Genomic DNA, 27,855 nt, shown 5'->3' with positions numbered 1-27,855 from the left:
AAAATGGTGAAACTGAGGTAAGGGAGTGCTTCTGCTCTCAGAGACTGAAACCATGGCTTCTCGGGGTCCCACATGCCCCACTGGGGGACAGAGGTAGACACAGGCTGGCCTGGACCCGGTTATCAGAGCCCCGGCCCGGCACCTCTCAGACAGTCCGGGTCCTGCAGACACCTCGGCCTCAGCTGTCGTGGCCCTGCCTCCCGTCGCCCTCCTAGAGCCTGAGTCGGGGGTCCAGGGTCTCTACACTCCTACAGGGCTTATTATCCCAGACCCAGGGAGGGCGCCCAGGCCAGAACGGGGAGCAGGGCTGGGGTCTTGCCGCTGGGGTCTCAGTTCTTCCCGGCCAGTGTCCGCTGCCTGACCCTGCAGCCTGATCCCCACCAGGCCCCAGTCCCCTGGCCAGACAGCCCTGCCAGCACATGATCTAATCTCTCCTAGGTCTCCCCTAAGCCTCTCAGACAAAAGCCAGGCCCTTCCACAGGCCCGAGTTCAAGGCCCACTCCCCCCACCGAAGCCACAGGGGACTCCAGCCACGCAAACCCAGCCGCCTGTGCACCCCGCCCCCTACGCCCCCGAATCCGCCTGCCTGTCCTGCTCCTCAGAAATGCCTTCAACTCCCGGCCCCCGAGGAAGCCACTTAATTCCCCACACCTGGCTCCCATCATCCGGGCAGATGAGGCCCAGCTTCCCGCTTCTGCCGGCCTCCGCATGGCTGGGGGCTGCTGGGCCTCGTTCCACCTGGGGAGGCAGAGCCTGGGGCGCAGGGGCCCTCATGCTCACTCACGCCCCAGCCCCTCCAAACGGAGGGTGGTGCAGAACTGGGGCAGAGTGTTGAGGAGGTGGAGGGGTTCCATGGAGGGGAAGCCTGGCCATGTTGCTCTCCGTGTTCCCATGTCCCAGCCCCTCCATGTGAGCAAGGGTTCAGCTGGGGTGTGTGCCCCTGGGCCTGGGGCATGAGATGGAGCCCCAGCTCCTCCTTGGACCTGGGCTTCCGATGGGTCCAGGGCCCTCACTCCAGCTCCACAGACCCCCTCCACCAAGCCGTAGGGGAGAGGAGAGCTTAAAAGCCCACACTGGTGCAGAGACCCCAGATACTCGTGTGCACACGTTTCCTCGGGTGCACCCCTATGGGCAATAAGTCCGGGCCCCAACGGCCCCACAAAGGCCCTGGCTCTGCTCACAGCTCATGTCCTACACATGGAGCGCAGCCGTGCTCGGGCTCCCCAGGCCCGGGGCACACGCAGGTGCACACCCAACTCACACACGTTCTCCACAAGCCCACACTCCAGCCACACAGGCACACACGCCCGCACCCCATAGGCACATACAAGTACGCTCGTGCTCACACACGGGAACCCTTGACAGTCACGTGTGTGTGCAAACAGGCTTGGGAACAAGGCGACCACGTCCCCCTCCAGGGATCCCTTCCGGGTGCCGCAGCCTCACTTTCGTGAGGCTGTTTAGTGAGGCAAACATTGACTGTTTGCCTTGCCATTGCCCTGACAACGGCAGTGCGGTCCTGGCACGAGGCCCAGGTGTGTACTCTGGGAACATCACCCCTGCCGAGCTGGGGCCCCTCAAAGATCACCCCGACTGAGCTCTCCCTGGCTAGGGGCCTGGAGGACAGAGTGGGGGTGCAGAGTAAGCATCTCCTGGTGTCTCCCCTAAAACCCAAGGCTGGGGAGAAGCCCCGCCAGCCCCTGGCCTCTGACCCAGCAGACTGAGGACGTGGAGGCCTCTGGGCCCCTTCCCCGTCTCCTCCCTTTCCCCTACCCCAGGATGTGAGTCATGTGGGCCCCCTCCCCATGACCTCACCCCCTCACTATTCCACAGCTGGGCTCTGTTCTGGGAACTGAAAGGGGGGCAGCTCTCCTGGGGTGGGGTGGGGGCCTCTGGCCTGGGAAAGGCGCCCCCCGGCCAACGGCCCAGGCCCCTTGGCATGCACAGCAGAGCTGTCAGGACTCTCAAATGGCCGACCCCACCCGTGGCCCTGGCTCGGCCCCGTGCAGCTGCGAGGGATTTGGTGTTCCTGCGCAAATGCAATTAGGCGATTTCCTGTGTCTGTTCTGGCTCCGAAGCCCAAGGTTCAGCCCAAGGGGCCAGGCAGTGGAGGGGGGGGCTCCATCCACCTCCCACCCCGGCACACCCCCACACCCTCACAGTCCCAGGCTCCGCTTCGGGGCTTGGCTGCCAGCCAGGATCACCAGAATGCACAGAACCCTGACGGTGCCTTGTTCTGAGTGGGACTCCCCAAGCTCGGGTCTGTTCCTGCCGTCCTCATCCACTGCCGACCACCCCCCGACTCGGGACGCTGGCCCTTCTTCTCCTTCCTCCACAGACCCCCCCACTTCTACCTCCCAGTCCCCACCGAGGGCCTGACAATGTTCGTCCGCAGCTCGGCACTCCCAGCTGCCCACCTCCAACGTCCCCCTGCAGACACTTCCAGAATGAGTGTCCGGCTCGGTCCCCGTCCCGACTCTGCCCCCTGCAGGCAGCTCCTGTGGCCGCCTCACCCGGCTGTTCTGAGCCCAGTGGTTGGCTGGAGAGGGTCCTCTCTGGGGTCCTGGGGAGTGAGGAGGTTCTGGTGAAGAGCAGGGGCTGCAGGCAGGATGTCGAGAGGAGGGGGAACTCCTCCTCCGGGCTGGACCACAGGTCCCCTGGACACCACAGGGAGCTGGCAGGAGGCCTGGAGAGTAGGGCTGGGCCTCCAACCAGGGTGGCTCAGGGCTCCCTGCACGGCGCTGAGGTCTCTGGTCCCCTCGTGAGCCCAGCCTCCCCTGTGGTCATAGACTTGCCCCCTCAAGTCACTGCAGAGCCCAAGAATGGGAAACACAGCACAGTGTGCCGGGAAAAGGTGCCCACAGGGGCCCTTCATGGCTGAGGCTTCCAGAGGGTCGTGGGACAGCAACCCCGACCCCACCAGGCACCCACCACAGCATTCACAACACAGCTTCGGAGTGTGGGTCTGGGTCTATCTGGGAAGCCAGGGCAAAGGCAGTGGCAGCTGGCAGCACCCACACCCACAGCTCTGGGGCACGGCTCACATGAGCCCCCATCAGCAGGCCCCTTGGTTGTACCACACGCAGGGGTCCCGCCCCAGGGAGGGGGCAGTCCAGGGAGGGGCCCGAGGGTGTAGCACGGGCCAGCTGTCACCCCTCCCTGGAGAGGCAGCTGGGGACGAAGCTGGGAGGGGAGCCAGGAGCAGAGACAGCCCGGGGTCAGCACGTGGGTGACAGGTGGGGCAGCGGGAGGGGCACACGCCATCCGCCTGGGGCTGGGGTGTAGAGATGGGAACCTGCCCCCCAGTGCCTGGTGCTGGCTCAGCCTGACCCCTGGGCCTCCAGCACCTTCCCAGTTGTCTGCACCCTGCTGGGCGTGGAGGGGAGGGAGGGAGTCAACCCCTTTCCTTGTAGTCCTGGGCCAGGGGGCGAGGGAGACGCCCCAGCGATCAGAACTCTCACCTCTCTGCCTGGGGAGGCCAGGTGATGAGCCGCCCGGAGCAGGAGGAGGCCTTGAACTTGGGTCTGAAAGACGAGCTGGGGTTTGCCAGCCAGGTGTGGGAGCTAATGCAGGAAGGCAGAGAGCCGGAGAGCTTAGAGGGAGTAGCTCTGTGCGGCTGGAGCCAGATGGGTGACCCCCACTCAGGAGGAAGCACTCGGACCCTCTCTGCATGTGCGGGGTCCTCTGCCTCCCGCTAGGATCCCCACGCCTAGGTCCTTCTGGGCCTCTGCCGCACAGATCGGGTCTGGAAGGCTCCCTGGAGGAGGCGACGCCTGGACTTGGACATTGGCCTGCAGAGCTGGCTTCCCTCACAACCCTGGGAAGACGGAGCTCCCTGGCGAGTTGATGCGGGGGAGGCGGAGCCTCCCTCCATGGCACCAGCCCAGTGTTGGGGGCGACACAGAGAGCCGGAAACTGGTGGGGGCGGGAGGCTCTGCCTCCCATGGGCTTTACATACCGAAGCCCTCATGGCCAAGTGGAACCCGGGGTCAGCCCGGGGAGGTTGCGAGAAAGGAGACTGTGGGCCCCACCCCATCACACAGGGAGGAGGCGCTGTGCCCCCGGGGGGGGGACAGCTGCCCCTCTCTGGGTCCTCTGGGTGGGAAAAGGCTTGGTGAGGCAGAAAGCCCAGCCCCAGCCGGCAGGGTTGGCTTCTCACAGTGGCAGCGCTTTGTAACCTGGGGGTTCCTGCAGGGCCTCTCTTGGTTTCTCACCATGGGGCAGCATTTGGGGGCCTCTTGAGGGACCCCCTAGGTGCTTCTACTCCGAGCCCCCAAAACCAAGGAGCTTCCATTCCTCTGTCTGCAGCCTCCCCTGCCGGCTCTCGGTACCCAGGGCTCAGTGGCCTGGGGGCTGACAGAGGGGGTCACCTCTGACAAGGCCCCTCCTGGCGCCTCCCTGACTCATCCAGCCCACCTCCCTCCCACGCTGGCTCAGGCAAAGGGCTCTGGTCACCAGATGCCCTTCCTGCCCAGCCCCAGCCCCTTCTTGGCCTTCGCCCCACCTGGCCTCCCCTGGAGCCCTGGCCTGGGTGCCCGGCCTGCTGGGTTCAGAGCCCCACCCCGCCCTGAACAACCCCGAGCCTCAGCCACCCTCAGTTCTCGCCCATTTCACAGCTGGGGAGTGGAGCCTGAGGTCTCGTTCCTAGGAAGAGGCATGGGGAGACCAGACCTCACCCCGACACTGCCCCTACCGTCCCCAGCCTCCCTCCTCTGCGGGGCTCCCTGCTCTTCCGGCTGCCACCCTGATGGCTACTTCCTGCCCCACAACCACCCAGCTAGCCCAGGCTTGGTTCCGGCTTTTTCTTCTCAGCCTGCCTGGGATGGCCCAGGGCACGATTCGATTCTTCTATAGCCATAGCCTCGGTCCAGTTCCTTCCTCCTCCCTCCTCCCTCCATTCTTCTCCTTGTCCTTCCCTCCTTCCCTTCCTCCCTCCTCCCTCTTCCCTCCTCCCTCTATCCTTCCTGCCTTTCCTCCCCTCCTTCCTCCCTCCCTCCCTCCCTCCCTCCCTCCCTCCATCTTTCCTTAGCCAGCAGTTTATTTTGTCAGGTGCTAGGGACCCAAAGACGGAGGAGTTAGCTCTCTCTTCCCTGCCCTTACAGATCTTAGCAGTTGCCAAGAAACCAGCGCTGACCCACGATGTGGATCAGGAACCACAGAGGGGAGCTGGCAGGAAGTCTCTCAAAGGAGGGGCTCCTGTGCCTGCTCTGAGCCTGGGGGTCGCCACAGTGGGCAGGGTCCTGGCAGGGAGGAAGGGGTGCAGTGACCGTGCGTTTGTCTAGGACTCCCCAGGGAGGCACAGCCAAGGGGAGACAGACCTGCTCCCCACATGCACAGCCCTCCCCTCTCCCCATCCTCCCTGAATCTCAGATGCCAGTCCCCAACTCCTGATGACCTGAGGCTTGTCTGTGTCTCTGCCCCCTGCCTCCACCTCCCCCTGCCTCCACCTCCCCCTGCCTCCACCTCCCCCTGCCTCCACCTCCCCCTGCCTCCACCTCCCCCTGCCTCCACCTCCCCATGCCTCCACCTCCCTCTGCCTCCACCTGTCCCTGCCTCCACCACCCCCTGCCTCCACCTCCCCCTGCCTCCACCTCCCCCTGCCTCCACCTCTCCCTGCCTCCACCTCCCCCTGCCTCCACCTCCCCCTGCCTCCACCTCTCCCTGCCTCCACCTCTCACTGCCTCCACCTCTAACTGCCTCCACCTCTCCTGCCTCCACCTCTCCCTGCCTCCACCTCCCCCTGCCTCCACCTCCCCCTGCCTCCACCTCTCCTGCCTCCACCTCTCCCTGCCTCCACCTCTCACTGCCTCCACCTCTCCCTGCCTCCACCTCTCCCTGCCTCCACCTCCCCCTGCCTCCACCTCTCCCTGCCTCCACCTCCCCCTGCCTCCACCTCTCCCTGCCTCCACCTCTCCCTGCCTCCACCTCTCACTGCCTCCACCTCTCCTGCCTCCACCTCTCCCTGCCTCCACCTCTCCCTGCCTCCACCTCTCCCTGCCTCCACCTCCCACTGCCTCCACCTCCCCCTGCCTCCACCTCTCCCTGCCTCCACCTCTCACTGCCTCCACCTCTCCTGCCTCCACCTCTCCCTGCCTCCACCTCTCCCTGCCTCCACCTCTCCCTGCCTCCACCTCCCCCTGCCTCCACCTCTCCCTGCCTCCACCTCTCACTGCCTCCACCTCTCCTGCCTCCACCTCTCCCTGCCTCCACCTCTCCCTGCCTCCACCTCTCCCTGCCTCCACCTCCCCCTGCCTCCACCTCTCCCTGCCTCCACCTCCCCCTGCCTCCACCTCTCCTGCCTCTACCTCTGGGGAGAGGCACACAGGGAGGGTCTGTTCCTCTGGGTTCCCTACCCACCCAATCCGAACCTGCTTCCCTCTGTCCCCCGACCCCGCCGCTGGGACTGCTATCCAACTTGGGAGGCGATGGGTTCGCCTCCTCCCATGCTGAAGTCCCCTGAGCTTCATGACCCACCCAGTGCTACATGAGGGCCCCGAGCTCCTGCCTCAACTTCACCCCAGAGTGGTGATGCCATGACTAGGCTATGAGTGTGGGCCGGGGTGACTGCAGCCCAGGCCTGCTCGCCACACACACCCAGTCCCAAAGGTGCCCACGCCAGCCAGACAGACCCCAACTCTACCAGTGCCAGCCACGGTGACTCTGCAGCCCAGGCCTGCCCACCACACACACCCAGTCCCAAAGGTGCCCACGCCAGCCGGACAGACCCCAACTCTACCAGTGTGGACCGGGGTGACTGCAGCCCAGGCCTGCCCGCCACACACACCCAGTCCCAAAGGTGCCCACGCCAGCCGGACAGACCCCAATTCTACCAGTGCGGGCTGAGGTGACTGCAGTCCAGGCCTGCCCGCCACACACACCCAGTCCCAAAGGTGCCCACACCAGCCAGACAGACCCCAATTCTACCAGTGCGGGCTGAGGTGACTGCAGTCCAGGCCTGCCCGCCACACACACCCAGTCCCAAAGGTGCCCACGCCAGCCGGACAGACCCCAATTCTACCAGTGCGGGCTGAGGTGACTGCAGTCCAGGCCTGCCCGCCACACACACCCAGTCCCAAAGGTGCCCACACCAGCCAGACAGACCCCAATTCTACCAGTGCGGGCTGAGGTGACTGCAGTCCAGGCCTGCCCGCCACACACACCCAGTCCCAAAGGTGCCCACGCCAGCCGGACAGACCCCAACTCTACCAGTGCGGGCCGGGGTGACTGCAGCCCAGGCCTGTTCGCCACACACACCCAGTCCCAAAGGTGCCCACGCCAGCCAGACAGACCCCAACTCTACCAGTGCCAGCCATGGTGACTCTGCAGCCCAGGCCTGCCCACCACACACACCCAGTCCCAAAGGTGCCCACGCCAGCCGGACAGACCCCAACTCTACCAGTGTGGGCCAGGGTGACTGCAGTCCAGGCCTGCCCACCACACACACCCAGTCCCAAAGGTGCCCACGCCAGCCGGACAGACCCCAACTCTACCAGTGCGGGCCGGGGTGACTGCAGCCCAGGCCTGTTCGCCACACACACCCAGTCCCAAAGGTGCCCACGCCAGCCAGACAGACCCCAACTCTACCAGTGCCAGCCACGGTGACTCTGCAGCCCAGGCCTGCCCACCACACACACCCAGTCCCAAAGGTGCCCACGCCAGCCGGACAGACCCCAACTCTACCAGTGTGGACCGGGGTGACTGCAGCCCAGGCCTGCCCGCCACACACACCCAGTCCCAAAGGTGCCCACACCAGCCAGACAGACCCCAATTCTACCAGTGCGGGCTGAGGTGACTACAGTCCAGGCCTGCCCGCCACACACACCCAGTCCCAAAGGTGCCCACGCCAGCCGGACAGACCCCAACTCTACCAGTGCGGGCCGGGGTGACTGCAGCCCAGGCCTGTTCGCCACACACACCCAGTCCCAAAGGTGCCCACGCCAGCCAGACAGACCCCAACTCTACCAGTGCCAGCCATGGTGACTCTGCAGCCCAGGCCTGCCCACCACACACACCCAGTCCCAAAGGTGCCCACGCCAGCCGGACAGACCCCAACTCTACCAGTGTGGACCGGGGTGACTGCAGTCCAGGCCTGCCCGCCACACACACCCAGTCCCAAAGGTGCCCACGCCAGCCTGACAGACCCCAGCTCTACCAGTGTGGGCCGGGGTGACTGCAGCCCAGGCCTGCCCACCACACACACCCAGTCCCAAAGGTGTCTACGCCAGCCAGACAGACCCCAACTCTACCCAGACACCCAACAGGAGGGGTGCCCACGCACCGGCAGACAGTGTTGACCTCAGGGTATCTATGACCCTGGAAACCTCATGGTGTGGCCTCCACAGAGCCCCAAGCCCTGACCCCCTGCTGAGACTGGACAATGGAGCCTTGTTTCCCCAGCCCCTCTACCCCTGGCTTCCCATTAGTCCTCAGAGGCTGGATCAGGGACTGTCCTCAGAGCAGAGTCCAGAACTGGCTTGATGTCCCACTGACCAGCCCATCACCTCCCTTGCGCTGGGTGCCCTACCTCTTTTGATGTGCTACGTGGTCAGCCTTGTGCCGGCAGCACCCTCGTCCCGCTCTGCAGCTGTTTCACATCTCTGCCCCATCTGCTGCAACCGGCCTGGGTCGGAGGTTAGGGCCCCGCCCTGTTCGTGGGTGGCCCTGCCTGCTGCATCCAGGCATGGCTGCGGCTCCACTTGCCCCGTGCCTGCTCTTTCTTCCCCCCTCCTCCTGCTCTGCGTGCTGTGCACATGGCCTTCTGTCCTCCTCCGTGTCACTGACCACAATGCTGCCGGGCCCGTGCCACGAGTGAGGCAACCTGGGGGACCTTTCTGGGGCCCTCATCTGCACCCGGCAATCAGTGTCCTCCGCCACAGTTCACCCTCACAGGCATCTACATGCAGCCTCGCTCGGCGCCTGCTTCCCACAGGAGGGGAACAAGGAGCCCTGACACCCACAGGTCCCACTGACAGCCCGGTTACGCCTCCCGCCTTTGCTGGATGGCCCTCGGGAGCCCTGCGGCTCCTGGGCCAGCTGGTACTGCCCTGGCAGAGCTCTCGCCATGCTCACGAGGCAGGTTTTTGGCACGTTCCGGGACACGCGACCAGTCCCTGGCATCGGCTTGAGGCTCTGCCATCCTCTTTCCTTGCCAGCTAGTTGTGCCCAGATGTACCTCACATCCCTGAAGGCTCTGCCCACAGATGCTGCCCAAAGCGCTTCCATCCTCCATGCAACCGGAGGCTTCATACATTATTCAGACGTGGTGCCCACCTGGGCGGGAGCCACAGCCGGCACCCACAGAGAACGGGCAAGCCAGCCTGGCATTCAATCACCTGTCTCACTCTCACAGCACTGGGATCTTCCTACCATAGCACCCAGCCACCAAGCTCTCTGCCTGACGCCGCCACGCCATGTCTGCCTGTGGAGCTCTGGGGTGCCCGGCCTGGCCACCAGCCCCTCCCCGAAGCTTTCATGGGTGACCAGCCCCTCCCAGACTCATCATCCCTGGGGTGCAGGGGAGACGTTGCAGCACAGAAAAGAGTCTGCCCCTGGGCTGGCCCTCCTTCCCCAGGAGACTTCCTGGTGTGTGTCCCCTGGTACTGTGGACGCCCCCTGCCAACTCCCAGGACAGGGGTAAGCTTTGGAGGCTCCCTGAGCCTCAGCTTTCCTATCTGCAAAATGGGGTATGAAGGACCAGCTTCAGTGGGCCGTGGGAGACTCACATGGCCTTGGGAAGTCCTAGTGGCTGAGGTCAAGTGGACCTGCCCTGGTCCTCTGCGCCTGAGGTCCAGACATCCCCATTTAAAGAGGCACAGCGAGCACCAGGGCAGCCAGCACCTCCGTCCTCACAACAGTTGCCAGGGCCGCAGTCCCAGCATCCCCATTACAGGCGCGCACACGGAGGCTCGGAGGTGCGCATCTCATGTGGGGGTCCTAGGGAGCTGATGACGTGGCTGGGGCTCCAACCCCTCAACCCCCAAGAACTGGGTGTGGGGAAGACCAGGCAGGGACAGAGGCCGGAAGAGGTGCTGCCCCTGAATGTGAGTGGAGGGCAGGGTCCTGACCCAGGGGGTCCAAGTCCGGGCGCAGAAATTCATTCCTCAGTCCCAGGGAAAGCCAGCCCTCCCCCGTGCCCCGTCCTCTGTTGGGCGCTCCATTTTCTTCGCCCGTCCTCTCCTTGGCAATCTCGCCAGCCCTCGCCTGGCCTCACCGCGTTCCTTCAGCATCCATTTCTCGATTCTCTGGTTTTCCTCCCACCTCCCGTCTTTGCAGCACCAAGGAGCTGCGTGAGACAGTGGCTCTGCAGCCTCCTGCCCCAGGCACCTGCTAGGTGGGGCCCATGTGGGAGAGACCCCTCCTTTCACGCCTGGGGTCGGCTGCACAGGGCAGTGCCCGGGACCCTCACGCAGCTTCCATTCGCAACTCAGCCCCTCCCTCTGCCCTTCCCCTCCTGCCGCCACCCTGCACCCACTTCTGCTCCCCTCTCCTTTCTTCAAGGCAGCCCCTGCTCTTGCCCTCCCTTTCCACATTTTTCCCTCCCTTTCTCTCATGTCTTTCTCATGCCTTCGCTCTTTCTTTCTTTTCTTTGTTCACTTCTCCCCAGGTAGGGCTTGTTCTCGTTGAGAGACCCTCAGAGCCCCAGGCACAGTGTTGCCCCCTTCCAGCATCCCTGGCCAGGCCTGGTGCCCAATCTCACCTCCACAAGCACCACCTCGGCTCTCACCAAGACCTCCCTAGTCCGTCACGGGCAGTAGCCAACCCTCACGGCCACGGGTCTCAGCCCACTTGGAGCCTGGGGCTGGGGTTAGAGACCCTCACCCTTCTCTCTGATGGTCCCCACCCCATCCAGGGGGCACCCAAGGGCTTCTCTCCTACAAGCTCCCACCTGCAGCGGCTCGTGTCTGCCCTCCAGAGACCTCTGTGGTCAACCCCAGGCTACCAACCTCTGTGGAGCCGCTCTGAGCCGGATGCTCAGTCCCTGGGGCCATGCTCCCTCCGGGCTCAGGGTGCCTCCCCTTTACGGCTCCAGCAGGGGCATCTGGGGGTCGAGTGCCCAGGGCACCCTGGCTGCCGCTTGCTGGCCGCTCTGCCCAGCTCTGGTTCGCCGGCTGGGACTGAAGCCTGAACCGCAGTCCTCTGGGCTCCGGCCCTGACACCCTGCCCAGGGGGCTGGGCCACTCGGTCCCTGCACCCCTGTTGCTGGCTTGGCTGGGCTTCTGGGCAGGACGGGCTCTGTCCAAAGACGGACTTCCAGCCCTGCCAGGGCGGGGGCTACCCCACCCTCAGGATCTCGGGCCTGGATGGGCCCAAGGCAGCCACGCCCTTTTGGACACTGTGGTTGGAGGCCTGGCTTCCCCCAGCCCCCTCAGGGCCAGCCCAGCAGGCTGCCAGCCCATTCCTGCCCCACTGGCCACATCAGGAGCCCCAGAGGTCCCTGGACCAGGCTACTCAGGGCGGGTCCCTGCCTGAGGGCCTTAGAGGCCTGGGGAGAGCCAAGCATGGGGTGGCTGCCACATCTGTGGGCAGATGTGTGCCGGAGATGAGGGACTGGAGGGGCTCACACCACCCAAAGAGCCATGGCTGAGGTGGGCACAGGGCTCTGGGGACCTCAGTGGTTGATAAGAATGTCTGCCAGGCTGATCCCCAGCCCCCCTCTTCACTCCGGGCCAGGCTACAAGGCACTCACAGCCGGCCTGCTGCCCTCTCCCAAGCCAGGACCCCACAGGTGGCAGGACCAGGCCAGTGGCTGAGTCTGGGTGACCTCTGGAGTTAAGTGGGCTGAGGTCCTCTTTAGGTCCCCTGACCATCCCTAACACTGGCCTTGCCCGAGCTGGCCCTGGGAGAGCTCCGAGTTGCCCAGGGGCAGGGAGGAGGCACAGGGCAGACTCTCAGGTGCCTGGAAGGGCAGACTTGGCAGGGAGGCATTGGGGGGAGGTCAGCCCAGGGCCCGACCCTGCCAGCCAGAAGCCGCATGCTGGCAGAGGCTGGGAACAGCCAGACCTGGAGAAAATGGTATTGTGCGGCTACATGCAGAGCCCCTGGGCTCACACCAGGTGTAGACAAGGAGAATCGCTGGGGCAGGGGTGGGGGACAATGGGGCAGGGGAGGATGGGGCAGGGGGGACACGTTTTCCCACTGGCCCAGAGCACCATTTTTAATGAACGTAAACTGCATTGAATTTGCTCTCTGGCGGCTGCTGGCACCTAGCATGGCCCTTCAGGGCTCATCACTGAGGACACAGCAATGCCTCTCCCTGACTGCAATGCCTCTCCCAGCCCTGCAACCGGCATAGCGGGACACCCAGGGGATCCCCGTTGAAGGGGTGGGGTGATGTGGGTGGAGGAGGGACCTGCGGACCTGGGCTTACCATGCCCTGCTGAGTGGCCTTGGGCAAGTCTCTTCACCCACAGCTTCTCTGGGCCTGGCTCGCTCCTTTATCCAACAGGGAGTGGGTAGGGGGCAGCCTGCTGGGCCTGGAGGGCTGAGACTGGGGAAGTTTGAGCTGTTGGAGACTGCAGAGAAGTGATCATGGCAGTGGTGGTGAGTGCAGCACTGTCCTGGGTGGTAGTGTGTGTGTGTGTGTGCATGTGCGTGTGCATGTGTGTGCGTGTATGCTTGCGAGTGTGCGTGTGGTGGGTGGGTGCGGTGCAGTGGTCTCTGGGTCTGTGTCCTGGAGGAGGTGTGCGTTAGTGCACACGTGTGAGCCTTGCTTCATGTAGCTCACCATGATTGTCCCCCATAGCTGGACAAGGGACTCTTGCTGCCCTCTGCCTGGCCCCCGTCAGGGCGAGTTCCCAGGGAGTTCAAAGGGACGGGTCCTTATGCCACCATCCCACTGCCTGACCACCTCTAATGAGGTCCCCTCCCCGCTGTGTCCTCCCCAGGTCCACAGGGACTGGCCCGGAGCCTGGGCCCATGCGGCGTCAGTGCACCCCGAGTGCTGCTTGCTCACCCGGGGGTGCAGTTTGTGCTGGGCCTGCTGGACGGGTGCTCATGGCCAAGCCCCTGGTGACAAGGGGGTGAGCCCCTGCACAGACAGGCAGGGACTCTGCTGCTCCCCCGGGGACTGCGCTTCCTTCTCTTGGGCCCATTTGTTAAGTAGCACTGGTGAGTCTGGGGGGTTGACCCCAGGCACTCCTCAAATCCCAGGCCACAGAGCTCCTGAGGGACAGCAGCATTCCCTGGGGAAACACAATCCCCGTTGGGCAGGGAGGGGAGGTCCGACCAGCAGAGCCTGGAAGCCCAAGAGGAGGAGGCTCATCGGGGGGCAGGGGTAGGGGGAGGCTGGGATGAGGTGTGCCCAGCCAGGGGCCCACTGCAGATCCTGGTGCTGGTCCTGAACTGGGATGGCAGCCGGAGACCCTGTAGGTGAGGACCGGATCAGAACTATCTCTCTGCATCTGCAGGGACTCAATAAGTGGGAGCTGGGGAGGAGGGGTGAGCCGGGCTGCCCTCAACTCCTCAGACCCTGCTGAGCCCACCCCCATGGGCATCCCTGGCTCCCTGCTCTCTCAGAGTCTCAGCATGGAGTGCCTGGCCTGGGTGGGCAGTGGCAGGCTGACCGATGCCAGCTCTGCCTCCCAGGAGCTTGAGGTCCGGCCAGCATGCTCTATGCCATCAAAGGGAGTCAGAGCAGGGCAGCCCTCCAGGTTAGGAAGAAGCAAGGCAGCCTTCAAGGAGGTGGTGGTGTTTCAACTTGGCTAAAAACCTGAAAGGTTGAGGAGGAGGAAGGGCACTACAGGTGGCTGAGTGGCTGAAGATGCAGAGGGATATCTGACTGCCCAGGCTGGGTCCTGAGGAGCCTTGGGCCCTCCAAACTCTGCTCTCCTGCTTGACCCCATGAGGGGTCACACCACTACTTTACAGAGGAAGAAACAGGCGGGGAGAGGGCACCACACTGGCCCAATGCCTGCAGGTAGACAAGGCCCAGGTACCCTCCCTGGCCCTGAGGAGCCTCCCACTCAGGGTTGGTGTGATGCGGCCAAGGCGGGTGAGCTCAGCCCAAAGTCGTTTCATGATCTGTGAAGTGAGGGTGACAGGAGCGTGCCCAGGGTCCGAAGGACCCCACGGGAGGCTCCAGAGGCCACTCAGAGGATGGGCCCTTCATCCTGGGGGCTCAGAGTTGAGCAGAAGCCCTGGGGCTCGGGGAGAGGTGCGAGAGAGCGACAGTGCAGCCGGCAGTGCAGGTGGGACAGGGGAGGAGGATGTGGGGGCGGCTGCCAGGAGCTGGGAGGAGGAGAGGCCTCAAGCAGCCTCCACACTCACACGTGGACACGCGGCCAGCCTGGCACCTTCTCCCTGCCCACTCTTGGGGCAGTGGAGCCCACTGAAGCTGGGGGAGGCCCAGTGGCCCCATGCCCGGGGGCCTGGCCCAGTGCATGTGGCAGCCCAGCACTAGCATCCTACCCTGCCCTGCCCTCCATGCCCAGCCGGGGCAGGAGGGACCTACCTCAAGAGGGTATCCAGGCCCTGTCTGCTAGAGTTCCTCCTCAGCTCAGGACTGCCCATGCTGCAGCCTCTGCTCAGGCGGCGACCTGGCCTGACCCCAGCCCCAGGGATACAGCAGCATCTTCGAAGGCTCCTGTCCTGCTGGTCCTCCTCTCTGCTGCCCTCCTCCCGCACCCCTGCCCCTTATGCCTGGCTCTCCTTGGCTTTCCTGCCTCTCCCTGCCCCTCTCGCTCCTGCGCTTCCTTGGCGCTCTGCCCTGGCCCTCGGTCTCTCACTGGCTCTCACCCCTCCCCTGTCCCTTCTCTCTGTCTGGTGGTCTGCTCGTCCCTGTGACCCTCTGCCTGTGTGTCTTGGCCCCTCTGGCCCCTGGCACAGGAGTCTGCGGGCCGGCTCCCTGTGGGCAGACTGGTCCCTGTGTCCCCATCCCTGCGGGTCTCCCTGACTGTGGGTCTCCCGTTCCCCTCTCTTACTTCAGGACGCCCAGCAGCTGCTTCCCTTTTGTTTCCCCCAGCCCCCTTCTCCTCCCGCCTCCATCTCTTCCACCTCCACCTCCTCCTCCCGAGAAGAGTAAAAATGTCAGAGTGAAAACCCTCCCAGCCCAGCAGCGTGGGGCTCAGCCAGATCTCTGTGGCCCGCTGATGGGCAGCGTGGCTGCCTCCTTCCCTCCCTCCCTCCCTTCCTCTTTCCTTTCCTCCCTCCGCCTCTCCCCTCCGGCCACCTTGGCAGCCGCTGCCCACCTCTCGGTCTCCCCTAGCCCTCCGTGGTGCCCCTGCCCAGGCACTGGGGCCTATTCTGCCCATCGTCGCCTCCCACCTCAGAGTGCCTTATGCCCTCTGCCAGGCCCTGCCCGGGCCCTCCTCTGTTCTTCTTCTTCGTCGGCCATTCTGGTCCAGCCCCCGCTCAACCTGCCACCTCCCTCACCATCACCGCAGGCCTGGACCCTTCGCTGGTTCCTCTTTGTCCCGTCCCCTCCTTCCCCGTCTCGCACTCAGCCCCTCTCTCCTCTCTCCTTTCCCTCTGGTGTCTCTGTCCCTATCTCTATCTCCCTCCCTCCTTCCCTCCCCCTCCCTTCCCCTCCCCTCCCTTCCTCTCCCCTCCTCCCCTCTCCCCCCTCCTGGTTCTCCACTTTCCCTTTGTTCATTCCCGGCCTCTGCTCTCGTTGTCACCTCTGGAGAAGGCTTGGCACCCCAGGAACCCTCTCTGGTCCCCAAATGGGGAGGCTGCTGCCTTTCCTGGTGCCCCCCTAACCGACCAGACTGCAGAGATGCCCCGAGAAGCAGAGATGCCACCAACGTGGCGTCTTCGGTTTGGTATTGGGACACCATGGTCCCAAGAGGTGGCCAGTGGGCACAAAGTCACCCTGGTGCCCTCGCCAGCCAGGCCCCCCTTGCCCCCGTCCTCTGGCCCTGGCCCAGGGAGGAGCAGCCCAGCCCTCTGTTCCTCTGGTTGGGCTTGGCTACTGTGACTCACTGGAGAACATTCGGGGCTAGTGGCCGGGCGAGGGGAGGGACGGGTGGCCCGGAGAGGGGAGGGTCAGGACTCGTGTTCAGGGCTCACCGAGGGTCAGCTCTACGACGGCAGTCTCACATCCGGTGGCTTGCCCAGCTTGCTGACACTCAGAACCACCACTGTACCCATGTCCCGGATGGAGAAACCAAGGTCCAGCCAGCAGCACTGGCCTCCAAGGTCACAGAGCCAGGGCCTGGCACAGCCAGAACCAGAGCCGGGTCTGCTGGCCGCTGGCCACCGGGTTACTGTCCTGGGCCACCATCTGTGCATGCACAGCCACCCGCCCATGCCACTCCCCATCCCCACATCCACGGAGAACAGCCCCCTCTTGTTTCCCCAGCTATCATGACTCTGGCCGGGCCAGGCAGTTGGGGCTGCGTAGCACCTTGGGAACACTGAGGGAAGCAAGGGTGAGGCTGTGAACAGATTCACTGCGAGCGAGTGAATCACCGCTGAGGGCAGCGCGCCCGGGGGTGGCGGCGACAATCGGAAAATTCCACATGGGTCCATAGCTCGGGCTGTGGTGACTCAGGTGGTGGGTTAGCCCATGGAGACTGCGGGGGTCAGGAAGTCCGTCCCCACTCCCTACGCACGCACCAGGATGGGTCTCGGCCAGTCCTGGAGAGAGGAGCCCACAGCATCTCCCCTCTCCCGGCACAACCCAGGAGGAGCAGGGAATGGACACTAGAGACCACGGTGTTGACCCCACATACCCAGCGTCCACAGAGCTGCAGAGGCCACAGGATTCTGGAGTAAGCAGGAGGGATGGTGGCCAGGGTTGGACCTCAGGTTGGACAAACATTTAGTGAGATCACCCAGGGGAGGGGAGGTCACCCAGGGGAGGCAAGATCACCCAGGGGAGGCCAGATTACCTTGGGGAGGTGAGGCCACCTAGGGAAGGAGAGATCACCCAGGGGAGGCGAGATTACCTAGGGGAGGAAAGGTCACCCTGGGAAGGTGAGATCACCTGGGAGAGGTGAGATCACGCAGGGGAAGGGAGGTCACCAAGAGAAGTCTATATCACCAAGGAAGGCAAGATTACCTAGGGGAGGGGAGGTCACCCAGGGGAGGTGAGATCACTCAGGGGAGGTGAGATCACCCAGGGAAAGTTAAATCACTCAGGGGAGGTGGGATTACCAGGGGTAGGTGAGACCACACAGAGAAAGTGAGATCACTCAGGGAGGCCAGATCACCCAGGTGAAGTGAGATTACCTGGGGTGGGGGCGCAGTGAGCTTGTGCTTCATTTGTACCTCAACCTGCCTGTTTCCTCCTTGCCTCCTGTTTTGACTTCTGGAGGGAGTCCCAGCCACAGAGAGCCAGGAACGAAATGTGGCCAAGGCGTATTTTAGTTCAAAAGAAGGAAGAATATTCCCACAGGGAAAAGAGCTACCTTGGAATGGCAGGACTTCCCTGTCACTAGGGAATGATCATCTGTCAGAAATGCTGATAGATGGAAAGTGACAAGAACAGATATTTATATGTAGTGGCCAAGACTCAAGGTTTTACAACTAGGGCATGTCTTGTGAGGGACAATATGGGAGAGTATTTGATGTCAACTCCACTGTTATGTGTGTGCTCATCCATCCACCCACTCATTCATCCATCTCTCTGTCCGTCTCTCCATTCATCTATCAGTTAATCCATCCATTTTACCCATCCACCCACCCATCTATTCATCCATCCATTTATCCACTCATCCATCCATCCGTCCATCCATCCACCCATCCATTCACCCATCCATCCACTCATCAATCCATCCATCTATCCATCCATCCATCCATTCACTCATCCATCTATCCACTATCCATCCATCCATTTACCCATCCATCCATCCAGCCATCAATCCATCCATCCATCCATCCATCCATCCATTCACTCATCCATCTAGCCACCTATCCATCCATCCATTTATCCATCCATCCATCCATTCACTCATCCATCTATCCACCTATCCATCCATCCATTTATCCATCCATCCATCCATCCATCCATCCGTCCATCCATCCATCCATCCATCCATTCACTCATCCATCTATCCACCTAGCCATCCATTCATTTACCCATCCATTCATCCGTCCATCCAACCACTCATCTATCTACCCATTATTCATCCATCCATCCATTCACCCATCCATTCACCCATCCATCCTTCTGTATGAATGCCTGTCTTTTCATGTATCACTTATCAATCATCAATTTCCAATGTATCTATTCATCCAATTATCTATATAAACATAATATATCCTTCTATTTAACCCATTCAGGCATCCATCCATATAACCATGTCCACCCCTCTCTATACATCTATTCATTGAACAAGTATCTGACATCCATCCATCGATCCTTCCATTCATTTACCTAAATGTCTTAGTACATAGAAAACACTTCACAGATGCATTCAGTAAGCCATCCATTTAGCCATCCATCCATTTATCTAAATGTCTAAATATGTAGAAAACACTTAGAAGCATTTAGCAAGCCATCTATCCATTTGGAACTTAACCACTCATTACATGCTAATTACTGTTATCTACATGTTCACTCATCCATTTGTATGTCCGTTTGTCCAGCCAGCCAAACAGTGAGCTATTTATCCTTCTTTAATGTATCTTTCTATATCCAAATGTTCTTCTTTTCTTATTTTCATTTGTCTGTCCAAATATTCTATTTACCCATACCATCCATACATCCATTCATACATCTTTCTGACTATCCATCCATATGCCCATCTATCTTCTCACCTAGCGAATCCCATTTCCAATTATACACACACGTGTGTTTACCCTTCTGTACACATGTGTGCCCATCAGTTTGTCTATTAAGTCATCTAAATGATTTAACACTTACAACAGTTACTGGAACATAGTCTGCCCATAATCAATGTTACTTATTATTTTCCACCCACCTATTCACTCAACCAACCAAACATCTATCCATTAATTTCTCCATTTACAAATTTGTATATGAGTCCATCTATCCATATATTTATCCATCCATCTATCCATCCATCTGTCCGTCCGTCCGTCCATCCATCCATCCATCCATCCATCCATCCATCCATCTATCTCTCCATCCTTCCATATATTTATTCAATAAATTGTACTGAACTCAGACACTTTGAAGGTGCTGGGAATTCAGCACTAACAAAGTCCCTACTCTCAGTGAGGATCATGTTTCATTTGGAACAAACACATAAATAAATAAATAAAGGTCAGATGATGGAAAATATGACAGAAAATATAAATCAAGGTAAAGGCATATGGAGTTCTGGGGGGATTGATATTTTATGTATGATAGCCTCATGGAAATAAGTAATTATCTCCTTGGATTTTTATATATGAAAGCCTCATGGAAAGAAGTAATTCTTTTCTTATTTAAAAAGAGATGAGAGAAATGGGAGGACGTGTTCCAGGAAGACAGTGCAAAATTACTGATTTAGTAGTGTCTGCTCACACATCTGTCTTTCTAATCGTTCACCTAGCACGGATTCAGTTGTCTATTGATTCATTATCTATCCATTTATCTTTCTACTCATCTCTTGTTATATCCGCCCATATATCCATCTATTCTATTCATCTATCTATTACCCATATCCATCCATATGTCTACCTCTCCTGACATCCTTCTATTAATCTTTCCAATCATTTATATGTCCATATTCCAGCCATCCACTCATCCACCCATCCACACTTCCATTTCATGTGTCCTTCCATCAATACATTCATTCACCCATCTATACACCCATTCGTCCATCATCCATTCATCCATAAATCCACTCATCTTTTGTTTTGGCATATCTGCTCACTTAGCTATTGGGCTGATGATCAGCCAGGATACACAGGTACAACACAGTTCAATGTATGAATATAATCAGCACCCATTCTCATAGATTAATATTTGTACCACATGCTTTGTTAAATATTCTAAATATCACATCTGCATTTATCTATCCACCCATCCATTCGTCCTTTCCTCCAAACATCCATATATACATATGTTCTTCTGTCCATCAATCTATTTTTGTTCATCTGCTCATTTGTTCATCCATTAATCAATTACTAAATAATTCTTTTTATTTATACATGAGTTATATTCTATTTATACATGAGTCCATCCACCCATTCATCCATCCACCCCCATCCATCTGCCCATCCATTCATTCACCTGTCCATCTATCCATGCACCTATCCATCCACTCATCCCTCCATCCATCCACTCATCCATCCATCCATCCATCCATCATTCAATTATCCATCCATCCATCATTCAATTATCCATCCATCCATCCATCCATTTGTTCCTACTTCCTATCACTCTTCATTCATCTTTCCATGCATTCATACTGTTCTCCATAATTGATTCTTTTCTAATCTTTATTTTTCCTTTCTTACGTGACTAAGACATGGTTCATAAGCTCATGGCCCAAGAATAAAGCAGACCACCATGGCCCAGGAGGCTGAGCACCTTGATAGAGCCTAAGCAGGGGCTACAGGGGTAGGGATCTGTCTTCTTATTGACACATTCTCATCATTCCTGACACATACCTGCAAATATGTGTTCACAGAGCAGCATCCCAGTGCAAGGTGCTTTGAACAAGCCGATGGGGACAGGGGAAGACAGGGTGGTGGCCTCAGTGGCTCCCAAGTGATCCCTGGTAGATAAATGTCTCTGATTTAAAAAGGAGGCAGCCTCCAAATGCTTGGAGCAGGCATCTGTTCAGTGTGGCCCTCTGTCCAAGCAAGCACTGCTGACAGCAGGAGAATGGGCCAGAGCCATGGGTAGGGTCCAGGGTGGTGGGTGGTGGGTGGTGGGTGCTGGGAGCTGGGCGCTGGGGGCTAGGTGGTGAATGTTGGGTGCTGGGTGGTGGTGATGAAGCTCAGATGTTGGTTGGGACTGAGTCTAGGAGAAAGGCTAAAGGATTGTTTCTAGATTCATCTGGAATGAATTGGCTAGATCCTTCCATCCCAAGTCCCATTGCTTTTCTGAGGACAGGTACCCTGGAGAAGGGGAGGAGTCAGCTTTGCCTCAGAAACCAAACTGTCAAAAGTATAATTTCCACCCAGGAAGGAGGAGCAGAGGCACCTCTGAGATGAGGTGGACGTGCTCTTCTCTGGAGCAGAAAGGAGCAATAGGTGAGGTCCCACCTGCCAGGGGTAGAGCAGGGCAGTGACCCATGTGCAACTTTGAACCCTCATCTGCAGCCCATGGGCAGCTGGAGATCGGGGGCTCTGGGAAGGGCACTGGGTATAGAACCCACCCCCTGCCCCAGTGGACAGGGCCTCCTGGACACCTCAGCCACTCTCCCCAAGCGTGCGGTGTGTGTAGAGGCCCCTGCATCTGCACCCCTGCTCCCGGGGAATCTAGGAACCCAGGAGGGATGCTAGAACCCTTCATGCTGTTGAATGCCCTGCACAGAGCGGCCCTGCTCTAGGCTTCACGGTCAGGGGCCAGAGTGCCTGCCCCCTCCTGCTGGGGGATACAGGTGACTCAAAGGCCCTCCCTGCCACAAACTCCCTTCCCTGACAGAGCACAAGCAGCTTGGAGGCAGTTAGCAGACGGAGTCTGGATAGGACTTGCCTGGCCCCAAGAAAGGGCCAGGGGCTTTCCTCCCTCCACCCCTGCTCAACATCTCTCTCCTCCCTTATCTGCCTGTGTCTGGCACTGGCGGGGCTGTGCTGGGTGTACACGGCTAGGAGGCCTGACTTTCTCAACCCCCTAATCTCCTATCAACCCCACCCCCATACAGCCCCTCGAACCTCTTTCCAGGTCCCTAGATGTTGGGGACGGGGTGGGGGCTGGGCTGGCTGGAGACAGTCTAACCCTGGGGAAGGCACCCTGCTGAGCTGCCCCCTGGCCGAGCCCCTCCAACCCGCTCGCCTCCCTCTCTTCTAAGTATCAATACATCCTCGTCCACAGCCAGGGCCTGGTTCTGTCTGCCTCGGCGCATGCGGAAAGCCCTCTCCGATTGCCTTGTGGTCCTGGGTTGCCATCTCCCAGAAGGTCTTTAGTGGCCCCCCAAAAGATGCTGAGGGCTGGGATTTGGGCGGGGCTGGGCTAGAGGGAAGTGGAGGACCTTGTTGGTGCAGCAGCGCCCAGTCCCAGTTCTGCTTTTCCGGGAGGTCCCTTTGGTTGCATGCTGAGCTTTGGCCATGAGCAGTGCTCGGGCACTCTCGGGAGCCTTTGAGTCCAGTGGCTGGTGTGTGGTGTGGGGTCAGAGAGTCCCCGGGAAGGGCAGCCCAGTCCTGCTCCCTGCTGGTGTTCACGGGTCTTGTGGGCCCTCAGCACCCGAACCCCACGGGGGCAAGGACTCTGGCCCCTCCCCAGGCAGGGAGCAGCCTTTGGACAACGCACTTGGCCCCGGTGAGCCTCGGTTTCCATCTGTGAAATGGGAAGCTCCAGGAACCTGCCTCACAGCTCTGGGGGATGAAACAAGAGGCTTGGTTTAAAAAGCTTGGCAAAAGTGGGGCGCGGTGGCTCATGCTTGTAATCCCAGGACTTTGGGAGGCTGAGGCGGGTGGATCACCTGAGGTCAGGAGTTCGAGACCAGCCTGGCCAACATGGTGAAACCCTTGTCTCTACTAAAAATACAAAAATTAGCGGGGGGCAGTGGCAGGTGCCTGTCATCCCAGCTACTCGGGAGACTGAGGTGGGAGAATTGCTTGAACCTGTGAGGCGGAGTTTCCAGTGAGCCGAGATCGTGCCACTGCACTCCAGCCTGGGCAACAGAGCGAGACTCTGTCTCAAATAAATAAATAAATATATGAATAAATAAATAACTTGGCAAAGACTGGCATGGAGCGAGTGTTTGGTCTGAGTAGCTACATTCTGAGTGTGCAGATGGGGAAACTGAGGCCTCAGAGGGGTAGGGCTTACTCACCCAGAAAGCACTTCTAGGCCTATAGCAGCTCATGCAAGACCAGCCCTGGGGCCTTGCAGCCCATCCCCCTCCTTCTCCCCCAGCAGTGGGATCTCAGGGGCTGGGACTGCAAGGCAGAGCTCACACCCCCACCCCTCACTAGCCTGAGGACTCAGGCGGGAGACCACTTGGCTGTTTCCACTGCCGACACCCTCCTCTTCTCTAGGGCTCACCCATCCGTCTGGCACCTTCTCAGGGAACTGAGCAGGCTGGCCTGTAGGGTAGTGGAGGGGAGGCCCACCATCCTGCCACCCCAAGGTGCCACCTGCCAGGGCCTGTCCCAGCTGGACCACCTGGCCCCCAGACCCTCCTGGCACTGCCCTTCTGTGGCTACAGGATTGTTTTAGGAGACACAAGGCAACCAGGAAGGGGGCGGGGGAAGGAAGGATTCTGGCTTCTAGAATCAGCGGGGGTGGGGCCTGTGATGCTCCCATTTGTGCAAACAGCCCAGCTGGGTGTCAGCGGACAGCAGCGCCTGCCAGCCCAAGAGGAAGAAGACATCCTTCTGCGTCCCTGGGAAACTTCCAGGTGCCTGAGACCCCTTGCCCAGGGCAGGAGGAAGGGGACCTCCCCAGGGATCCCGGGTCCAGACATCAGGTCTTGACCACAGGAAGGTGTAGGGAGGGAGCCCCAGGGCTTAGACCTCAATCCCAACCTCCCTCAGCAGCCCCTGTGGGGCCAGGGCTGGGGCTGAGGTGGCTTCCCCGACTGTCCCCAGCTCTGCCCTCTTTCCTGAGCAGCCATGGGCACTGCTGGGGGCTCTCAGGGCCGCCTACCCCAGCTTGGAGCATTGTGCATCCTCTGGGTGGTGCCCGGCCCTTACTGGGAGGGAAGGTGGGCGGGAGGGCTGCCCAAGGGCCTGACTGCCTGGGGGCTCCATCCAGTGGGCTCCTGCTGCTCAGATGAAGGCTTCCCAGGGGCTGCCTGGGGCCTCCAGGTGAGTTCAGCCCCGTCCTCCTGCAGAATCTAGAGCTCTGAGGCTCTCCAGGGACAGAGTCCAGAAGGGTCCCTGCCAGAGAGGCCCCTCAGGTCATCCCTCCCCTTCCCAACTCAGCTCAGCACATGGAGAAGCGAGGGAGGCTCTGATGGGCCAGGTGGGGCTGCAGAACTGGAGCTGTCCATGGCAGGTCCTGCCAGAGCCCCGGGCAGCAGCCTCCCACCGCGGGCTGGGCAAGCCTTTGAAGGTCTGCAGAGGGGCAGGGTGATTGGGTGATGCTAGGAGGGGCACGTGCCAGGGCTCTGACACCTTCCAAAACTGGGAAGAGCTGGGAAAGCCGGTGGGATGGGAAGTGAGTTCAGCCAGGCCAGGAGGGCCTGGCCTGGCCACCCAGAGCCATGGTCTTTGCCTGTAGCTGGTGAATGGTTCTTTGCGTGGGAGACACGGCCTGGTCATGCATGGGGAACAGACTGGGGGCAGGGTCTTCCTGGTAGGGGCCTGGGTTGCACAGGGGCAGACTGAGAGAGCCACCAGGGTGTCTGTGGGATGGCATGCAGGCAGGCAGACTTGCCTTCTAGGTGTGGGCATGGGATGGGAGCCCCAGGGCAGCTGGGCCAAGGACAGGCACTGCAGCCACATACGAAGTGTGACCCCAGGGAGGGTGCACCCCTGCAGAGTTGGGTTCCAACATTTGGATATGTCGAACCCAAGGTCTGAGAGGGTGTCCTGACCCTCCCTAGCTGTGGGCCGGGACTGCCCCGTCCTCATCGCCTCAAGGCCCCCAAGGCTGGGTAGTTTCTCAGGGTGGGGAGTCTTGCTCTTGGGGGCTATGGAGGGCAGGCGTCCCCCTAGCGTCACCAGGGAGTCCCCCCAGAGCCACAAGGGAGCTCTGTGAAATCCTCATCCCTGCCCCCAAGGGACAAGGACAAGCTAGTGACTGTCAGCTGGACAACCGGGCGAGACAGGAGTGCCCCCGAGTGGAGGAACTGCAGTCCAGCCTGGCTGGCAGCCGAAGTGGAGCCCGGATCCCGCCCAGGGTCAGGGGACCTGCTCTGGCCTGAGGCCCGGTGGGAGAGGACAGTCCTGTCCTGGGGGCATCTGAAAGGCCACATCATGGAGGGGTGGTTCTGAGGAATTTGGCCCCATCCCAGGCAGTCTGAGGGGAGGGGCCACATCATGGGACAGTCTGAGGGGCTGGACCCACTTGTCCGGCTGGAGGGGCTTGGCCTGCCCTGGGCCTCGTGTGGGGGGCATGTCCTGAGACCGTCACAGCCTGGCATCCCTGGTGCCCTGTGAGACGCGTGGGGGGATGTCTCATCTGCTTTTCTCCAGCCTCAGCCGAACCCGCCCAGCCTGGGCCTTCCTGGGGACTCCCACGGGGGGCCTCCTAGGCCACACATCCCTGTCTGGGTGCAGGGGGACTTCTGTCCCATCCTAGACAGGAAACTCCCCGGTTCCCTTAATCACCTTTTGAAATGAGAAGCCTACCCCGCACGGGCTCTCAGTTTCGTTCTGAAAGGTCAGGTTTGGCTCCCCACCCCATGCAATTTGGAGGGGCCGGGGATGTCCAAGGAGGGAGTCCAGGCTCTGCAGAGCCCAGGAGAACCATCGTCCTCCAGCTGGAGCTCCTGACAGCCCGGCACAGGTGCAGCCTTGGCCTCCCGGGATCTGCACCAAGATGCCCCAGGATCATCTGCGCCTTGGCCATGGCCGCCCAACCCCCCACCCTGCCTGGCCCCGGGGATCAAGGCATATGAGACAGCTGGGAGGGGGTGGCCAAGGATGAGGCCAAGGAGGAAGGTGGGGGTGCCCTAGCCCAGAGGCTCAAGTCCTGCCCTTCTATGGGCATGAGGTGACCAGGAGCAGCACCTCGTCCAGGGCTGGGGGCGGAGCTGACAGGAGGGGCCGTTTTGGAGCCGACACAGCTGTTGTGCGCCCAGCAGCCTGTCTCCCTGTGCACGGCCTGGGCAGGGCATCCTCCCACTTCTCCCTGGGGACAGGCACGGACATCCCGACCCAGCCCCCAGCCAGCCGTGGCCTCTGCTTAGCCTCCACTCCACTCACGGCACGCAGCGTCCCTTCAGCAGCCCCCACACCTGTGCCCCAGTGGGATTTGGCAGCAAGAAGTCCGAGATGCAGACCCTTCACACACACCAGGCCCACGGCAATGTGACAGCCACCAAGGACACAGACACAGGACAGTGACTGCAACTGCCAACACAGCACAGGAGCTGGGGCCAGGACCCACTTTGCATGAAGGCAGGGAGGCGGTCCTGCACCGCCCTGGGTCGATTAGACAGGGACCCTCTGCCGTCAGCACCCAGGCAGAGCCTGGTAGCAGCCCTGGCTGCAGTTTTGGGGTGTGTGAGCGTCACCCTGGGCCTCCTCTCAGGTTCATCCTGTGTGACTCCGGGCGTCACGCCCTTTCTGTGACCTGGGCCCCAGCACCTTCCCTTCCGCACACCAGGCCACAGCCCCCGCTGGCCTGCTCCTAAGCTGGCCTCTATCCCCAGCACGGGCCATCCCCTGACCATTAGCATGTTGCCCCTCTGCCCCTCAAAGCCCTGCCTGTCCCCGCACCCCACGCCCTGAGCCCTCCCATCTCTGCTGGGACCTGCACCGGGGGCAAGTCAGGTTCCCCTGGCGAGGCTTAGCTGCGATGCCTGGATGCCTGCTGGCCGGCAGCTCCCCCCTGCCACGGAGCCCACTTACCAGGCCCCTAGCCCTCTCCACCCGCCCCAGCACAGGGCTGGATGTCCATTGGTACCACAGAGTACAGCTGCCCGCTAGGAGGCCTTTGGCTGCGGGGTTTTTCTGCCCAGCTCTGGCCTTGGTAGTCCCACACACAACCTCTGCCATGCCCCCTCATGTCCCCATCCCAACCAACACACGGTGGCCGGCACCCAGCACAGGCACCTGTCAGAATCCTGGGCCTTGTCCTTTACAGCAAGTCAGAGGCAGCTTTGGGTGTCCTGCCTTGAGGCCTGCTGGACCCCAAGCTTGGCAGCCTCCAGACCCTCAAGGCAGGATAACCCCTCTCAGATAGTCCTGTGGGCAGGTGGCTGGGCCCAGGCCAGTGCCACCCCTCCCAGAGCAGCTGCTCCCCAGCCCCCACCTCGCTTCTTCCCAAGCTAACAGGGCCCACAGTCCCCAGCTCCTCCCCAGCAGTCCAGGCCACGTCTTGGGGTCTCCCCGCTTCAGGCATCCACCATGGGCTTAGGATCCCACGCGCCTCCCCTAGTGAGTTCAGGGCACAGAGGCAGGCAGAAGAGGCCTCCACCCTTGTTATGAGACGGGGGTCCCGGCAAGACTTCCTGACACCTGTCTGTGGGTCCCCAGCTTCCCCATTGGACATCCACATTCTCTCCTCGAGGAGCCCAGATTCCCCATCAGCCACCCCCGTTCTCCACCATCCATGCAGCTCAAGGACTATGCACCCGTGGACACGGCACAGGGCGCTGGGTGTCGCCACAGACCCTTACCCCAGCAACTCTTCCCGCTCCTCAGCGCCTGGGTCACTCGAAGCCTCTGCCATCGGCCTGTAGTCTGGGCCCCACAGGGTGCTGGCAGATTCCTGGAGTGGGTGTACGTGCTGTGGCTCTCAGGGCTTTCTGGGGCGGCCTCGGAGCCCCCACCCCCCGCCGGGTTTCACTTCCCCCTTCCGGCGGCAGGTTGAGGTTTGGAACCTATCTTGGCTTGGGTCGGGGTGGTGTTGTTTTTTAATCTGTTGCTACAAGAGGAGAGGAAGAAAAAAAAAAAACAAAAAACCAAACCACCTCTCAGGAAGCGTTAAGCAAGTTACAGGGGCCTGGGGGACGGAGACGGGGTGCAAGGGCCCAGATGGCCTCAGGCAGCTCATCAAGGCTGGGAGGGCGCGGGGCATGCTGCCCCTGGTCCCCGCTAGTAGCTCTGGCCGCCAGGTTCAGCTGTGAGTGGCTGGTTCTCCTGCAGCATCAGGGACAAGCATGTCTGTGATCCCATAAGCACCATGTGAGCGTTGTAGCCTCTTTGGGTGAAATCTCCCCAGAGGCCGGCTCTCCTACA

General features: G+C 60.7%; 1 protein-coding gene across 12 annotated transcripts in view; it reads right to left on the bottom strand.

Annotated features, from left to right (window-relative positions):
- Nucleotides 1–27,407, bottom strand: part of LSP1 (lymphocyte specific protein 1) — a 40,372-nt gene extending 12,965 nt beyond the window's left edge. For 2 of the 12 annotated variants that reach the window (XM_015113334.3, XM_002799439.4), the window contains exon 1: nt 27,294–27,407. In XM_015113334.3, the coding sequence (XP_014968820.2) occupies nt 27,294–27,346 (53 nt within the window). In that variant the 5' untranslated portion in view covers nt 27,347–27,407. Of the gene's footprint in view, nt 1–3,461; nt 3,481–8,524; nt 9,618–9,722; nt 9,908–10,210; nt 10,388–10,943; nt 11,299–12,367; nt 12,387–14,449; nt 14,668–15,261; nt 15,466–27,293 lie in introns of those variants that run through there. The other 10 variants (XM_077961692.1, XM_077961693.1, XM_077961691.1 and 7 more) reach the window with 10 other exon arrangements.
- Nucleotides 27,408–27,855: the final 448 nt, after the last annotated feature.

The sequence above is a fragment of the Macaca mulatta genome, chromosome 14 (genome assembly GCF_049350105.2).
Source record: "Macaca mulatta isolate MMU2019108-1 chromosome 14, T2T-MMU8v2.0, whole genome shotgun sequence".
Lineage (NCBI taxonomy): Eukaryota > Metazoa > Chordata > Mammalia > Primates > Cercopithecidae > Macaca > Macaca mulatta.
Note: the sequence above shows the minus strand (reverse complement) of the source record. Positions and strands in the feature narration are given on the sequence as shown.